Source organism: Limulus polyphemus, unplaced genomic scaffold, assembly GCF_000517525.1.
Source record: "Limulus polyphemus unplaced genomic scaffold, Limulus_polyphemus-2.1.2 Scaffold1115, whole genome shotgun sequence".
Classification (NCBI taxonomy): Eukaryota; Metazoa; Arthropoda; class Merostomata; order Xiphosura; family Limulidae; genus Limulus; species Limulus polyphemus.
In genome coordinates, this window is record NW_013666725.1 from 81,267 (window position 1) to 99,760 (window position 18,494).

The window sequence follows — 18,494 nt, forward strand, 5'->3', positions numbered from 1 at the left end:
AAATAACGATTATAAGGCAATCTTACTGCTTCTAACACTTCACCGTTACTACAATTACTCGTGTAGGTTATATTATCGACATTGGACTAGTCCTTTATCAAGTGAAGAAGCTCATATAATTTAACTGACAACTGGCTATTGAAATGGTAGTGAAAAGTTACCTTCTGATACATACTAGAAACAAAATATTAATAGTCCTAACAATGTTAAAGAAATATATCATGCGAAAGTCAAAGGTACAATTGTGTTGATATCGCGTTAGTTCAGTGCTGCCTCGTTAGTCGTGTCATTCGCCTTTTTTTGGTTTTATTTAATTAATTTTTCCTTTTATATTGTTCTAACGCTTCAATAAAATAGGGCATGAAAGAAGAAAAAAAGGGTTAAATAACAAAAACACAACAGAGCCCTCTTTATTCCACTACCTTGCAATGAAGACTACAGTATTACTAAGAACTTGTATATATATAGGGTACTAACCAAAACCTTGATTTCACACATATTTGATTAGTTTAATTGATAACTGCTTCTACCGATATCGAAATGTTTTAAAATATATTTTAATCAAATGACTGAAAAACCCAACAACAAATATGTTCTTTCACCATTTTAATAATGTTTGAAAATTTACATTCCAGAATGAAAGTCATAGATCACAGTAGTGGCATGCGTGTTATGACACGTAAATACTTAACAAAATTCTACGTGGAATGAAAATAAAATAAAATATTATTAGTAAAAACCAATAACGAACCAACCACTACATAATCATAAAATAAAGTTGATATTGTAATACCATATGGATAGCTAAAACTGACAATATGTTTAAATTTTAAGTACAATTGTGAAATATAAATAATACCTGCACTTGTCTAGCGTTTAGAACACGCGCTACACTGCTTAACACATTATTTAGGTAACTTCAAGAACAGGGCTCAAAAATAAGAAGCATACTGCACGATTATACATACTTTACAGTATTCGTACATCAATGTTCGATAAATATAAAATATTTATTATACATCATTTTCAGATGCACAAATATAATAAATGTTTAAGGAAATATACATCATTTTCACATTTGTAATTTACAACACCACCAAGTGGCTTAATTCAGCCGTTACAAAGTGAGTAGAGCGTCAGACCGAACACTCGTTTGCTGGTAACTAGCTGAATACAAAATAATTCAAATAACTAATTTCTATTTTGATAACTAAAATCCTGCGTTCAAGATGGTGATATGGTTTTTAACACTTCTAACGAACTGTTCAAATATTTGTTTTTTACATTTGTTGCACTCACAATGAAATAGATGCACTTGTATAATTTTAACCTTCTAACCCAATATTACTGTTCACATTTAAGAGTATTGTATAATTTTAACCTTCTAATCTAATATTCTTGTTCACATTTCAGAGTATTCTTGTATAATTTTAACCTTCTAATCTAATATTCTTGTTCACATTTACAGTATTATTCTATAATTTCAACCATCTAATCTAGTATTCTTGTTCACATTTAAAAGTATTGTATAATTTTCACCTTCTAACCTAATATTATTGTTCACATTTAAGAGTATTCTTGTTCACATTTACAGTATTATTGTATAATTTCAATCATCTAATCTAGTATTCTTGTTCACATTTACAGTATTATTGTATAATTTCAACCATCTAATCTAGTATTCTTGTTCACATTTGGAGTATTCTTGTATAATTTTAACCTTCTAACCTAATACTCTTGTACATATTTACAGTATTCTTGTATAAATTTTATCCTTCTAATCTAGGATTCTTGTACACGTTTACAGTATTCTTGTATAATTTTATCCTTCTAATCTAGGATTCTTGTACACGTTTACAGTATTCTTGTATAATTTTATCCTTCTAATCTAGGATTCTTGTACACGTTTACAGTATTCTTGTATAATTTTATCCTTCTAATCTAGGATTCTTGTACATGTTTACAGTATTCTTGTATAATTTTATCCTTCTAATCTAGGATTCTTGTACACGTTTACAGTATTCTTGTATAATTTTATCCTTCTAATCTAGGATTCTTGTACATGTTTACAGTATTCTTGCGTAATTTTATCCTTCTAATCTAGGATTCTTGTACACGTTTACAGTATTCTTGTATAATTTCAACCTTCTAATCAAACTTTCATTTACTCTCGCTCACTTTATACATATTTTCACACAAATATTCTTGTAAACTCTGGTAAAAACTTTCAACAAATTAAACAGGAATTCTTGTAAACCTTCTCAGTGAAACTTCTGGAATGTTTAGAGTATAATAAATTACTGCAATTTACTAGCTAGCATAATAACCTTCACAGCATTATTTAATCTTTTTCATCAACTAATTCAAAGTAAGAGAATATATTACAATTAAAATATACAAAACTCAAGACACTGTAAGTGGAATAAGGTAATAAATAAAAATCTTTTTAAAACAAAAATCTTGATTTCTTGAAAAACATATAAGAAAAATTGAACAAATCTAACTGTGCATAAATTTGTGGGTTTTAGATATGCAACCTAAACAAGTTGTGGTTGTATTCCTAATCAGAAAGTTGGTAAGTTTGTGGTTATATTCCAAGCATTTAAGCTTAACAAGTTATTTTTGTATTATGAATGTATAGGTTGATTAGGCAGTGAGGCAATGATCTAGATGTGAGAAACTAATTAGAATATAATGTTATGTAGTTGATGTGTGAACTGATTATGTTCTATAGTTGTATTCTAGATGTATAAACTGTTATACTGTATCACAGACTGTATTCTAGATATTTAAATTGTTATATTGTATTACAGACTGTGTTCTAGACTTATAAATTGTTATACTGTATCACAGACTGTATTCTAGATATTTAAACTGTTATATTGTATTACAGACTGTATTCTAGATGTATAAATTGTTATACTGTATTACAGACTGTATACTAGATATTTAAACTGTTATATTGTATTACAGACTGTATTCTAGATGTATAAACTGTTATATTGTATTACAGACTGTATTCTAGATTTATAAGTTGTTATACTGTATCACAGACTGTATTCTAGATATTTAAACTGTTATATTGTATTACAGACTGTATTCTAGATATTTAAACTGTTATATTGTATTACAGACTGTATTCTAGATATTTAAACTGTTATATTGTATTACAGACTGTATTGTAGATGTATAAATTGTTATACTCTATTACAGGTTGTATTCTAGATGTTTAAGTTTTTGATTGTACTATAGGCTGTATTATAGTGGTTTAACCTAAGTTATAAGGCTGTATTCTTACACAGAGGTTTGCTAATTAATCCAGTTTTATGAAGATATTCTAAAGGATAAACTAACTAAATAGTTTGTCTACATTCTAGGATTCCTATTTTATAGTTGACCAAAAAAATGTTCACTTCAGACTAGAAACATGGGAGGTATACACAAATTCAGTTTCTTGGGTACAAAACTGGAATAAAGTAAACACAAGCCACCTACAAATAGTAAGAGATACTATTCTATCATATATATATATATATTTTAATATTCTTTTATATTCAAAAGCAGAGATTAGATATTGAGCAGTATAACATAAATGACTAAAATATTTTAAACAACTTAATCAAACCTTTATCATAAAACATTAAATGCTAAGTTAACAACACTGACAAAACACTTAATCCTTGTAAATATAGGTATTGGATGACATCACAAATCGTCTGCAAATTAGACAGATAAGATCTTTACGAGATTCAAGATTGACTTTTATCTTTGTCAGACTAAGAAATATATTCAGCTGATAAGTTGATCGTGGTTGGTGTTGTTGCTAAATGCTCATAGGGCATGAAAAGTTGAAATAAAGAGCTATTCATAAAAATTACTTATTTCAACAAAGCAAGGCTAGATCTTCAAACTGATTCACCATGAAAACCTGGAATTCTGACTTGTGTTGTGGTTAGTTGAGCTACACCACTTCCCAGTCCAAGATCACCATCATACACTGTATTGTTCTAGAAGTAGACAAAAAGTTGTATTTTCCAACTGACTAAAAACATTAATGTTACTGAAAACATTAACAGCAAGAATACCCAAATGATTAATTAATGCTACTTACTCATAATACATTTTATATTATTAAACTGTTTTACATTATAATGTACATAATCATCATATTCCACAAAATTTCAACACCAATTACAACAAGTCTTTAAAACTAGCCAAGCCCTGAACATAGACCTAAATTCACATATTCTGATCCTTTCTATTATTGATAGGTCAAGAACTGAAATCTTTTAAGTTAAATATATTATTTCATTATATGTATACCATAAACGTCTAACAGAAGTGCAGGTCATAATTGTTGTAAAATATGAAAGACAGCCTAAAAAATCAGAATTTGAGTGGAAAAAGTATTTATTTATTTATTATGAATTTTGCACAAAGCTACACGAGGGCTATCTGCACTAGCCGTCCCTAATTTAGCAGTGTAAGACTAGAGATAAGGCAGCTAGTCATCATCACCCACCGACAACTCTTTTACCAAAGAATAGTGGGATTGACCATCACATTATAACACCCCCATGACAGAAAGGGCAAGCATGTTTGGTGGGCCAGGGATTCGAACTTACGACCCTCAGATTGCGAATTGAGACCCTAACCACCTGGCCATGCAGGGCCGAATGGAAAAATAGGAATGATTAAATTTCTGCTATTGCTTTCTTACCATCAACAGAGTAAAGTGAAAAAAATTGCTTCGTTTTACATATTTTGAATGATGTAATGCATAGCCAGATGTTAGTGTGTTCAGAGTTAAATTTATGCAACATCCATATCAGGACATTATTTGCAATTGTTGTTCCCCATGAGTTGTTTCTTTTCAATTTCCTTTGTTATGCAACTCTTTTTTTCCCTCCCATCATTTTTTTTTGATACTCATTCTTGACTAGATAGCTTTCATTTGGACACCTTTCTAATAAAACTAATATAGCTGTTCAACTTCTGAATGGGCTAACTATCAATATGGTTTCTCATCGTTCAACATTCTATTTAACCCTTTCAGCAAGGGCACCTGCAATTCGTGGGGGGTGTATGGCAATTTCACTTGTGCAACAATACATACTGTAAATCTTAGAGTTTTTAATGTATCCTCACAAAAACTGATAAAATTTTGTTAAAGATTGTAAGTACCTTGTACACAAACAATAACATTATTTCAATTAAGTGTTTCTGCTACAAATATAGTATTTATCTATTGTAGTTATTTGCACCCAAACTATTAATAGTTCAAGTACAAAGTGATTTTCATTTTAAGTATAAAAATATTTTTCTTTATCTAATAGTTTCATTTGCATAACCTCTAGAATCTTGTAAATGAATATCAAAAGTTTTTAAAGGTAAATGTTTATATTTTATTTTTCATTTTCTCTACCATATCACTAACTGTAGATAACATTATCAATATATAGTGCAATGAAAAAAAAAATCCAAAGTTAAAGGGCATCATTGTAATGGTATATTCTGGGTTAAAAACTGGAGTGATTCTGTCAAAATAGGAGTGACTGGCATCTATAGTTGTGCAAGTATGTGTTCATGCAAGTGTATGAATATAATTTATAGTTATTTATTTATTGCATGTTGTTAACTGCACTGTTTATTTTATTATCATTTAGAAGGTAAAACTAATGACTTAAAAAAAACTTTTATGTTTCACCAACATTCTTAATATGTTTTAATAACATGATACTAAGTTTGTATGAAAGACTAATAATCATAAAGGATAAACCAACAATGTTCTGATGCCATAAGAAAGAGGAAGAAATATGTTTGAAAGAAAACATCTATAGCTAATGATATAAAAACTACGTAGTTTGAGGTAAGTTTGTATACTACAATAAAGATGTTATATTAAAAGTTATTGCACAGAAGGTTTTTTTAAATCTATATTTTTTGCAACTAACATAAAATGACTTGTGTGCAGAAAAAAATACGGTACCATATTAAGAAAATATATTACAAGTGAACACTTTCAATGAAATACATAAGTGCTACTGATAAAGCACAACCCTTTTTGACCAATAACATTTACTGAGTTGGTAGTATTTTAAAAACTGTAATGCCAAAAAATAAACTGGTAAAGGCCATAAACACAATCACAGCATATACGAGTGTATCTTCTTTCGGACAATGATTGAATCGAAATTTTTATAAATAAAATATAAATTTAAAGAGAGAAAGATATAAAACAAACATGTCAACTACACAACAGAAGTAGGTACAAATGAAACATGTGAAAGAAGATTATACAAAACAAATAGCAAAACATTTATATCTTACCATAAATCAAACACATTCACCACAAAAATAGACAGAAATTCATTACATCCATACTGAACCCACATAAGATCATCTATTTCAAAAGAGTGTATGATAAAATAAATGTTTATTTAAAAAAGAAATGATATAACGAAATCACAGAAGGTAATTTCAAAAGTATGTATTCATACGAAAGATATTCACTATTGTTTTTTCGAAATTTACTAAACTGATATCATTATGCTTTAATAAATAGTGTCCATAAAATTAAGTCTAATGAAAACTGGTAACCATGATGTAATTTTTATACATGTAAAAATATTCTACTGATGAAATTATTTTCACATTTTTGCTTAACTCTGGCACGTCTAAACTTGAGTTTTAATGAATATCTGCAGTGCTCGTATAAAATACAGTAGTAAAGTACAGCCAAAATGAAAAAAAGGACTAGTAGACTTATGTTTCTGAAATTAGTATGTGTAAGAAACTGCACAATTGTTCTTTTACTGTACCAATATTTCCAGTTTTTGTATTTTCATAAACTGAATTAGTAGCAACAGGCACGCACAATTCTGGCATTTATTCAAAAAAGTATGGCAAAACAATTACAATTAAAGGAACTAAAAGTATATTATGTACTTAAAAACACAAAGTATAAATGAATGAAGTTCTTACTATTGGATGGGGCCCATAAGGGGCAGCACCATTCATTCCTTCAATTTCATACTGTAGAAGTAAAAACAACAACAAAAGAAATAAAGTTTAAGACAGTAACAAAAATGTAAACAGTTTTAAACAACAAATAAGCGAGGCATACAAGTTACAAAAACATATATAATTTTTGTAAAGCTGACACTATATTGACAGTAGGCAACTACTAATAGTTGCATACAGCAATTATGGTTTCGTGAAATCTAAAATAGAACCAAAAAACAAGCATTTTAAAACAAAACAGTTACAAATTTTGAAGATGTATAAGGAACTTTTTCTTCATTTTGCATGCAGATAATTACTCATTCATTTATGTGGGTAAAATAAGTCAATCCATGTCTTTTTGTTTCAGAATATTAAATTTGAAGCAGTGCTTCGGCTCCAAAGAAATCTTATGAAGAGATAGATGAACTAATGTTTTCAGAATAACTGAAATCATAAAGAAACATTTATTTATTGGGTAATGCTTGGTTTCAGTGAAGTAATGCTAAACTATATACACATGAAAGAGAATGGCTATGAATGAAAAATTTAGTTAATAAAATTTCCAATGTTTTGTTGTATAATATGACATTAAAATGATATTTCTTAAATTGTGAATATTCAATATAGTAACTAAAATAATTTAATGTAACAAAGAAAACAAGAGGAAATCCTCAATAGTCATGGCACTTGAAATTCTTTTAGGTAGGACTAAAATAAATGAGACCTTGGACATGGTCAATTACATCAATTGAAAGGTTTGACCTCCTGAGTTCAAAAGTGTTACTAGATCTCAAATTGGTCAATATATGGTAGAGTTATGAGTTAAAAGTTTGTACTTGAAAAAAACAAAAAAGAAAACCCAGAGCCGTTCTATGAGCCACTATGCTGCAGTTAAAAATCCCTTAATAGCAAACAATATGAAATTCAAACAAAAAGAAACAGAAAATAATCTATTACTACACAAATAAAAACAATGTTTCTTTATATCTGAAGTTTAATTAACTTAAGGTTTGAGTCTGAAATAAAGCAATAGTAAATCTTGTAGATTTTGTACCAACCTTTTCAGATGAGGTCTGATGGTCTTTACTACTGCCTGAAGCATTTTCATGATCTTCTATACACAGGTCTACATCAGATTCTGCTCTTCTAACATCCTACAATAATAATAGTATAATAACACTTTTATTTTTTTGATAAGAACTATGTGATCAGCCTGCAACAAAAACTTATTACATGTGAACTAACAAATTTTTATAAACATTTTCAAAGTCTGTTATCAACTTGCAATGACAACACTTCTAATGTGATAACATTGTGATGGATAAACAATGTCATACTTTATCAATCTGAAAGGATAACACAGTACCACAGTAATAAAACTGTGCTGTCTAAATATTGTTACCTTTTCTTATGAGCATGGAAGGATAACACAGTACCACTGAAATAAAACTGTTATTTAAACATTTACATTAGATTAAAAGGATTAAAATGAATTTTGAAAAAAGTACTTCTGAATTATTGACAGCCTTTCCTTGTTCAGTTTGAGCTCATGTTGTTAACAAACAATGACTAAAATATGGAAAAAATTCCTTTATGCATCACAGTTCTCTATTCTCTCGAATAATTTATTGTACATCCATCAGGAGAGATAACATAAGCTCTGCTTTACCATCATAGTTTTGGATTTGTTTGAAAGTTGCAGTTAGGATGAAAATTTGGGTTGTGGATAGGCAGGAGGGGAATGTATTTCAGATGTAGTTGCCCGTTTACAATTAATTTTATTCCTGAAAATGTAAAATTCTAACAAGGTAGACTTACCCCTAAAATACTGAATAGCAGAATATCCATAACGTAAAGAAGGTAGGAATTGATGAATATTAAAAGAAAAACTATAAGTTACAGGTTAGAAAGATAGTAATGACAGAATTGGATTTGAGGGAGATTGAATGAAGCAGACTAGATTTATAAAAAGAATGAACCTAAAGTATACAGAAAGAAGGCAAGGCATTTCTTCAACAAAGGGAAGTAATGGTGTACTGAACCTGTGAAGCCAACAATGGGACACAGGTGGTGGCATAAACAGGTAGGAGGAATAACATCTGCTCTTACAGTGGAAGGTTCTTGGGGGAACAGCCCATACACTTGTTACTGAAGAACATACTCCAGAGGCAGTAGCTCCCCTTTTATCCACATCAGGAAGGTTACAGAGTCATACAACAGGCCAAATTAGTGGATGCTCAGAGAGAACCAAAGTAAGACCCAAGCAGTCTCTAAGGACAGTGGAATGGAATATCTAGTTATATCTCCAATACGTACATGGAGGTAGGAACAGTATCTTTTGAGACATCATCAGCCAACAGTCCACTTCTAAAGGGCAACATCTCTCTTATGAAGCCCCAGCACAGAGGGTAGAATTGTGTCAAGGACAAATAGAGGTTAAAAAAAAAAGAGCCCTGACTGGAGAAATTCATATGAACACAGAAACTTCCTTCAGAAGGAGAGACAACTGAATGTTTTTTTTTTCATTCTGCATATTCATGCACAAACTTGTACACCCTGAAAATAGTGAACAACAAGTGTTGGGTAAAAGACAAAAAAAAACACATAAACTTGCCTCTTACAGATTTAATCAAGTCTGTAAAATAACCATAGACAGCAAGGAGAATACTGAAGCTGAAAAACAATGTGATGAAGGTAAAATTGTAAAAACAAAGGTACTTGGATTCCTCCAATGCTGGCCTGAAAGATGTCCTCTAAAGGGCAATAAGACTGAGAGGTAGCCAACTGGTGAATTTGATAAGATTTAATCTGAAATTCCTTCCAAATCAATTGTATAAGCCATTCATTAATGTGGATGAAGCCAAATCCATTATAAGCTATAAGTAACAGATGCCATACCCCTTGAAAAGGTTCAGTTTATGCAAGATATCAATGAACACCCCTGACAGGACATAGAAAATATTTTCTTGGAATAATAATTAGGGTCAGAGTTTGTAGGTAACACAACAAGAGACAAACAGTTGTGACTCCCTCTTTCCACCCAAATGTGAGGTAGGAAGGTCTTATCACTTATCAAGATATAATTACACAGAGCCATTACAGAAAAATTAAATAAAAATTGAGAAGCACCAATAGCACCAATGTGGAAAAGTTCATAAAAGATGAGAAATCAACTTCCATAGGTCCCAATCATGAAAGACAAAACAAACTGGTAAACTGCTAGGGAGGAATGTTGGTAAGAACATTACAACATACAGGTTACATGAGAAGACAGTTTAGCCTCTTTAACAAAGGGTCACATAACAGTCAGCCCTAAAATATTACATGAAGAATGTCTTTCTGGAAGAAGAATGTTGGAGCTTAGTTGAGAAGATATTTCCACTGGTAATGGGAAAAAATCCTTCTGAGATGGATGAGAGAGAGGTGGAAACCAAAGTTGAGCAGGCCAGCATGGGGCATTAAAGAAGAACTTGACAATGGGGCCTACTGATCACGGATAACACCAGAGAGAAGACAAAGAGGACGATAGCCACAGAGAGAAAAAGTTTTCCTAAGATTAGCTCAAGGCATTATCTGCTAATGAAGTGGTAGAAGATGATTTACTGCCATTATGGATACATCAGCCATAGAACAACAGAACCAAAGATAGCTATTGGAAAACTGAAGAGTCCACTCCATTTATAGAAGTCAATGTACTCATGAAAGAGAATCCACTAGAATTTTCATAACCCCTGGCACATGACAAGCTTGGAGAATGACACAATGTGAATTTGGCCAAAGAAAAGGAAAGACTACAGCAAAACAAAGCCTGTGAGAATGAGTCCCAAACTGTTTATTGAGATATATCATTCAGTTGTCTCATCTGTGTGTACCTAACACAGAGGTGTTGCAAAAATGTCAGTAGATCCTGACATGCACAATGAACTGCTCAAAGTTCCAACAAATGAAAAAGTCTGAGCAAAAGCACCAATTTGTTCATGAATATAAGAAAGAGTATTAATCCATCATATTGACATCCAAGAAACTCTATTACTCACTAGGAACACCTCCAAAAGACTCAGCATGAATGGAGCAAATATATTGATTGATAAATGTTAACAATGAAATGATAGAAATTCCCTGCATGTAAGAGAAAGACTGCTGAAATAAAAATAATTATGATCCTGAATATAAGCGTTAGAAGAATCGAGTGAAACAAGAATAGGAGTATTAACTTAATAAGTAACGTGAGCTTCAAAATTCACCATGGAATAGACTGTAGAAAGTAAACAACATGACTGTCAAAAAAGAAAATCTAAATTATGTCAGGAAAGCAGAGCTTATGTAGGATCACCAGACACTCGCACAATAAGTGATGTGGAAAGAAGGAAAGTGGAAAACGATTGGTAAGTGACACATGCTCTACAATGTGTATAGAATATTTGGTGTTACCTTTTTTTGACAGTACGAGTTCAAACTGTGATGTATAAACAATCTCATAATTTGTTCATTATCAATTTGCATGGATAATAGTTATCACTGAGGTTCTTTCACAATAGTTTTTCCTCCAATCAGCTCTATTCCTCTTCTCAATACATGATCCCTCCATCTCTCTGATTGAGCAACAGTGTTTTTTTTCTCCCTATCCCTAATATTCCTTCTTCCAGGACTTCCTTTATCAAACTATTTCCTTGAACTATATTTCCTACTTATAAATTTGCCTGATTTTTTTTACCATCAAGGTTCTATTTACCTCCATCATCTCATTCAGCCATGCTGATTTGTTTCCATTTGTTGCCAAACTCACATCTCAGTATTTTGTAATCCTTTAATGTGTACTTTCCTCAGTGTCCATGTCTCTCCTCCTTACACTACCACACCCAAAACCAGTCTTTTTTTTAATTCTCATTTTACTAAATGAAGCTTCTGTTATTATAATTCTTAAACTGATTTCCTTTGTGCATTTTCCATCTCCTGTAAAGATATTTCCTAACTACCTAAACTCATTCACATGCTTCAATTGTTGCTCATTCAGTGTAATGTTCAACTTATTGCTACTCCTTCGTGACACCTTAATTACCTTTGACTTCTGGACATAAAGTTGTATTATAAAACCTTTTCCCATCATATTCAAACTCTCTTCAAAAATGGACACTAGAATAATATAGAACCAGTATCATAATACTGTGTTATTTAAATAATTTCTAAAATTACATTTTTTTAACCTACAAATAAAATAAGATATATGTATGACAATATTGTGTTAAGTATGAAATAAGTTAAAGGCCATGGTGCATATTGAAGGGTTTCACTATTTACATGAAATAAAAACAATACTTGTTACTTCACATAAAAAATACTTTGGTCAGCTAGTGCATGTTTGTATATTAACACAGACCTTTCACAGCAATTCATTTAAAGTATGAAGAAAACAAATGTAGCCAAAAGGGGTGGTGTTGGTTTAAGGAACAAAGTTCCAGTTTAGGCAGTCTAGGGAGCCAAAAGACACCAGCTGAAAATGATTTTAAAATATTGCAAAAATTCTCAGGAGGTGCACTTTCAACTACCTTTAAGTTTAAACATTTATGCTCATTAAATATTAAGTACTTCTACAAGTTAATATGCATAAGTGAAATTACAATAGCTCTCTCTTTTAAATGAAAATAAATTAAGCTGTTTTTGAAAATGTGATGTATATATATATATTTCATAATCAAGAATACTTGAAGGCATTATCATCACAAATGTGGTTTCCTAAGTTCTCGATATAAGCCAATCAGCATGCTTGATCTGATTTCTCCACTGAGGTATGCAAGTTCCAATTATGCCTCAGTTATTACAATGAAAAGAAAGTTGATTGTATTGACAGACATAACTGGCTTAATTATTATCACTATCAGTGGATTACTGAAGGACTTTAATAATAATTGGGAAAAGTATAGCGTTTTTTTTGGCATATGGATTGTCATGGGAGGGAACTGTTAATTATGCAAGATATGCAACATAAAGCAATATCATGTAAAATTGTCTTTACTCTTTAACCTACAGATATAATTGCATTTAAAGCATGCAATCAAATCAAACTTACATATTGCTGTTCATAATGGTATTCTTTATTTGTTCAAAACGTCACAGGCAAATTACTTAGGCATAAAACCTTCGGAAACATCTGAATCAAATTCTGGCTACAAACAAAAGGTCGATGAAAAATTAGAGAACAAAAAGTCAAAAAAGTTTTGAATAAGAATGACTTCAGTTGGTATGTGAAGATGTAGGAAAAAGCAATGTGTATGTTGTGCACATGATAATCCTGATAAGACTAGAAATACTTGACTGCCATTCAAACTGCAAGTTAAAAAATACAAATAGAATAAAAAAGAAAGGAAAACACAGTAAATTTAGACAATGATATTATATTATTTTGAATGAAGACAGATTATCTTATTGATTGAAATTACAAAACAATAAAAAAATAAATGATTTTCTTAGACTCTGAAGACAAAATTTTTAAATAAAAAAAATGCTATCATCAGTTAATGCTCCAAATTGCATATATTTGTGTGCGTGTGTGTGTCACACACACACAGTGATGGAAACAATTAACCCCTAAGTACACAATACTTCATTTACTAAATCAGTGCTTTCACATTGTGAATGCATTTGATACAGATATGTGAATTCTCTTTATTTTCAAAAACTTCTCCCTGTTGGCACCTAGAGGGAGAAGTGAGTTCTTCCTGTTTTGGGAGTCTGGCTTGACCCTAGTTATAATAACAACATGCAGGTCAAAATAGGATTGCATTTAATGACTGTTTCACAGTGCCATAATCTGAACACAACCATATGTTAAATGAAATGAGATTTAATGGCTGGCTTCTGGTGTTGTCATCAAAACATGCAGGTCAAGTGGGGTTACATTTAATGACTGATTTACAGAACACAACTTAAGTCAACTGGAATTACATTTAATGACATGAGTTTTGACACAATAGTGATCACAAGCTAAAATAACTTATCATCCAAATTGTTATGATTAGTGGGTGGTTTATTACGATGCTTGAATGAATGTTGAGGCCTATTTATGATGCATCAATCAAAACTTACCTGGGACATCTGTTTTGTTGTGGTCAGTATACGTGCCACTGGGAGACAACAAGAAGGTAGGGTTTCTACAAGTGTTGGTTGACTATGTGTTAGGAGAGGTTTCATATAACTGGAGTTTTGTCAAGGATAAATTTATCTTGATAAAAAAATAAATGAATTAAGCACATTCTTGCAACAATATCTGTAAAACTCTCAAAATAAGTTAAACTTTACATTGTTACTTATATGTATGTTTAACTAATTCTTCAACAATTTAGAAGGATACCTAACATCAAAGTTATACCATTTCCTGACCAACCAGGCTTTTTCATGAGGTGTTCTTGTTTCCATTCCTGGAGGAGGACTCCTAAGGTCTGTAGGAGTTGACACTTGAGAGGTCTTAAAAAAACCAAAATCAAACATTTATAATTATGATATACAGTAGCTATGTATAAAATGTCTCAGTAATTCTTGAGTTGAAATATTACACAGAAATAAAATTCTTACTGAAATGTAAACAATTCAAACACTTACTAATCAACTCTTAAAAACTTGAAGATACTACTTCATAACAAGGAATGCTATTGTTTCTAAAATAATAGTTTCAATGAGAGGAGAGATTTATATGGCACAAAATTTCTTTAACCTTGAATTAGTGACTTGTTTATATACCTGTCATTATTGGTGGGGACCTCAAACTGAGTAATTTGTATTTTGGCTAGTTATAGCATTCAGTGTAAAGAACTAATAAAACATGGGGTAAAATTACTTATTTTCTGTGCAAAAATACATTGGTGGGATAATTTCAATATCAACAGCATTTCTGTGACTAATATGTTATGAAGAATCCTATAACTAACAATGTTATTGACCAACAAGCAATTTGGTGCATAAATACATTAGAAACACGAGTTTAAAAGGACTATCAGTAATTCTTGGGTTATGATCATATTGGAAAAAAAAAAAAACACAATAAAAAATTTGTTTTAAGTGTGTCAAGTCAGTAAATCACTACATACCAACATAGACACCCAGACTTTATGACAGTGTGAAGAACACTCACTACACACCAATAGACAGCTAAGCCAGTGTGAAGAACATTCACTACACACCAATAGACAGCTAGGTTTTTTTTAAAGTGTGAAGAACAGTCATTACATACCAACACAAACAGCTAGGATTTATAACATCATAAAGAACAATCAATAAACATCATTGTTAACAGCTAGGCTTTAAAATAGTTTGAAGGACACTCACTACACACCAACAGACAGCTAGGTTTTATAACAGTGTGAAGAACATCCACTACATACCAACATAGACAGCTAGGCTTCATAACAGTGTGATGAACACTCACTACACACAATTAGACAGTTAAGCCTTATAACAATGTGAAGAACATTCACTACACACCAACATAGACAGCTAGGCTTTAAAACAGTGTGAAGAACATTCATGACACACCAAAAGACAGCTAGATTTTACAACAGTAAGACCTACACTCAATACATACCAACATTAACATCTAGATTTCACAACAGTACATAGTACACTCACTACATAACAATTCTGTCAGCAAGACTTTACAAGTGTGAAAGTACACTTATATATCAACTTTGACAGCTAGGATTTAGAACAGTATGAAGTAAATTCAATACATATCATAGGCTTTATAAATGTGAATTACACTAACAACATATCAACTTGACAGCTAGGCTTCACAACAATGTGAAGAACACTCACTATGTACAATAGATTGAAGTACGCTCACTACACATATATTCTAAACCAGGTTTTCATGTATGACAAGCAGTGAAGTGCACTTATTTAACATTATAAAATTATTTACATAACAACATTGAATTTCTGGTTCAAGACTGGGTGAAGTACACTAAATGTATGTAGAAAAGTAATGCTAGATAAATCAATACTTGCTTAAAGGAAAATTTGAATGCATTTTCTTTCATGTGATGTTTCACATGCAAGTCCTTCATCAGGCAGTATATACCATGTAACATTGTATATACTGCCTGACAAAGGGTGTCTGCCCAAAACATCAAATAAAATAAGACAATAAAATTTTCATTTAGATATGTGTTAGTTTGTCCTTTATTACTTTTTATCTAAATTTTTTCTGCTCATGTTTTGCAGAAAAACAGCCATAGACTAAATATAACTATGTAAATTTATCTACATCTATGATCAAAATGAGAAGCAGTGAAGTTCAGCTGCTTAAAATGTATTTATTACAGTTGTTTAGTTTATGCGACACTGACCTAATTTCTGGTCAAACAACTTTACTAAAGCATCTTCTCAACTGAGCTTTTGTGGTTTCAAACACTATCTATTAATCAAAATTTACTGGTTAAGAATTAGAAGTACAAACGAGACAATTTTTTTCTGTTCAAAATAAAAGAAGGCAGTCTCAATCATAATACCATGGTTGTACAACCAACTGAAGTTAAGATTACTTCAAAAGTCTGCCTATCCACCATTATAGGTCACCTAAACATCACTATACAACCATTATGCATAATGCACATAATTCTTGTTTCAAACAGTACAGATTCAGCACACCCTCAATGCTTAGAAATTCAGTCCAGTAATAGTTTATATGCATACATTTTAATACTTGAGTAAGGAAGCACATTATGCTAATATAATAATAGGTAGGAAAACACTATATGTAGTATGTTCCACCATAAATAACTCACTTCATTATGCTTATAAATCATTGTTTGCCTACTTATTATGTATATAACTTACCACTAGACCTTATGCCAGCAACAGTTTGTTCTATAAAATATTCTGTGAGAAATAACAAATTAAAAGGTCCAGTAGTTGATCTAAAGCTAATGATTAGGTACATCTAATGCTAAATGAATTCTGTCATTGTGAACCTGAAGAAAAACAAGAAGAAAAGGCAGATTAATGTTGTATGTTTCAAATGTAAAAGTAATAGAAAGTTTCAAGACTGCAAACTAGACAAATAATTTTTCATGTAAGTGTATGAAATATATTACATTAATAGTTTACTATAACTTAAACAGCTGAATACATTTTCTTACCCGTTTTACACTACTGAAGTGCTGCAATTCTTGTTCTTCATCTACTCCAACTCTAAAAGAACAACCATGAATACAATATACAAAGTAAAAGACAACACAAACACTATACATATAGAGCATAGTTCACTAATAAAAGTAGCCTAGTTTTGTTCTTTTTGTTTACCTTTGTTCAGAGTTAGTGTTGAAGGGTAAAATTGCTAAAACAAGTCTAAATTTGTGACTTGTCTCAAATCAAAGAACAGAATTGGCCTCTCGTTTTCTTTTTCACCAAACTTCACAATCTTAGCGAGAAAAACTCTTTTAAGTCAAATTGTCTACTTCATAGTACGGACAATACATTAGAAACATAAATATTATTTTATTTTCCAACTCTCTATATGAATACAGATTAATTTTGATAATTAAAAGACTCTACACACAAGTAAAATGAGGCCAATGAAAGATCATCAAACAATTACAAAAATATTAAAGGTATTTTACTTAATATTCTAAATTGATAATCTTAGGTTAAAACATATGAGCTTATATCATATGCTTACCTAAAATTAAACAAAATGTTCAATTGTCACTGGTCTAACTGTGCAACACAAGAAACTCCATTATACTCTACTTCAGGCTATTTTTATTGCCTTTAGAAAACTTAAAATCCTTTTATAAAGTATATACAAAACATTATAAGAAACATTACATCAGAATTTCTCATAAGACTACAAGCATAGCAATAAACTTAGCACCATATCCTTCACTAACAAGATTAAACTGTGATGTGACTTATGCCTTTACTAAATCATCCAAGTTAGACATGTTACTCTTTAAGTCACTTATCCATAGATGCCACTTATAACATGGCACACTTAGTCCATATTTCTGAAAACAATTATGCTTCTGTAACCTTCTATATAAATGGTTTCAAAATGAGCTTATTTCACTGAGCAGAGAATATTTACAACTTCATGGTTTAACTTATTATTATACATTTTTTATGAATCCTTGTGCTCTTTCACAAGGAACGAGATAACTAAAATGTAATAATACATATTCAAGCATTATACCAAAAGTAACTGTAAAAAAAAGCTCAATGAATGCCAGTATTCATAATTTTGTTTCCCTTTGCTCCTAGATTAAAAATTTATAAAATAATGTGAGCAAACCTGTTTTTAAAACACCATAACATTTGAAATGGCTAATGCTTCAATGGGCCCAGCATGGCCAGGTGGTTAGGGCGCTCGACTCGTAATCTGAGGGTCGCAGGTTCGAATACCCGTTACACCAAACATGCCAACCTCCGCCTTTGCCTGATCCCAAGTCCAGGATGAGAAAGGGGGAGGGTTGGGCACGGGGCTAGCAACTCCACCCTGT

The 18,494-nt window shown here is 31.1% G+C and overlaps 1 protein-coding gene across 1 annotated transcript in view; it reads right to left on the reverse strand.

The window, feature by feature from the left end:
* Positions 1–589: 589 nt before the first annotated feature.
* The window catches only part of LOC106462190 (sodium/hydrogen exchanger 7-like), a 36,067-nt gene continuing 18,162 nt past the window's right edge, over positions 590–18,494 (reverse strand). Inside the window, exons 11-16 of the mRNA XM_022389385.1 lie at positions 17,136–17,238; positions 14,354–14,466; positions 14,089–14,197; positions 8,064–8,159; positions 6,985–7,035; positions 590–4,007 (exon numbers count right to left, since the gene is read on the reverse strand). Of these exons, the coding sequence (XP_022245093.1) occupies positions 3,906–4,007; positions 6,985–7,035; positions 8,064–8,159; positions 14,089–14,197; positions 14,354–14,466; positions 17,136–17,238 (574 nt within the window). The 3' untranslated portion in view covers positions 590–3,905. The remainder of the gene's footprint in view (positions 4,008–6,984; positions 7,036–8,063; positions 8,160–14,088; positions 14,198–14,353; positions 14,467–17,135; positions 17,239–18,494) is intronic.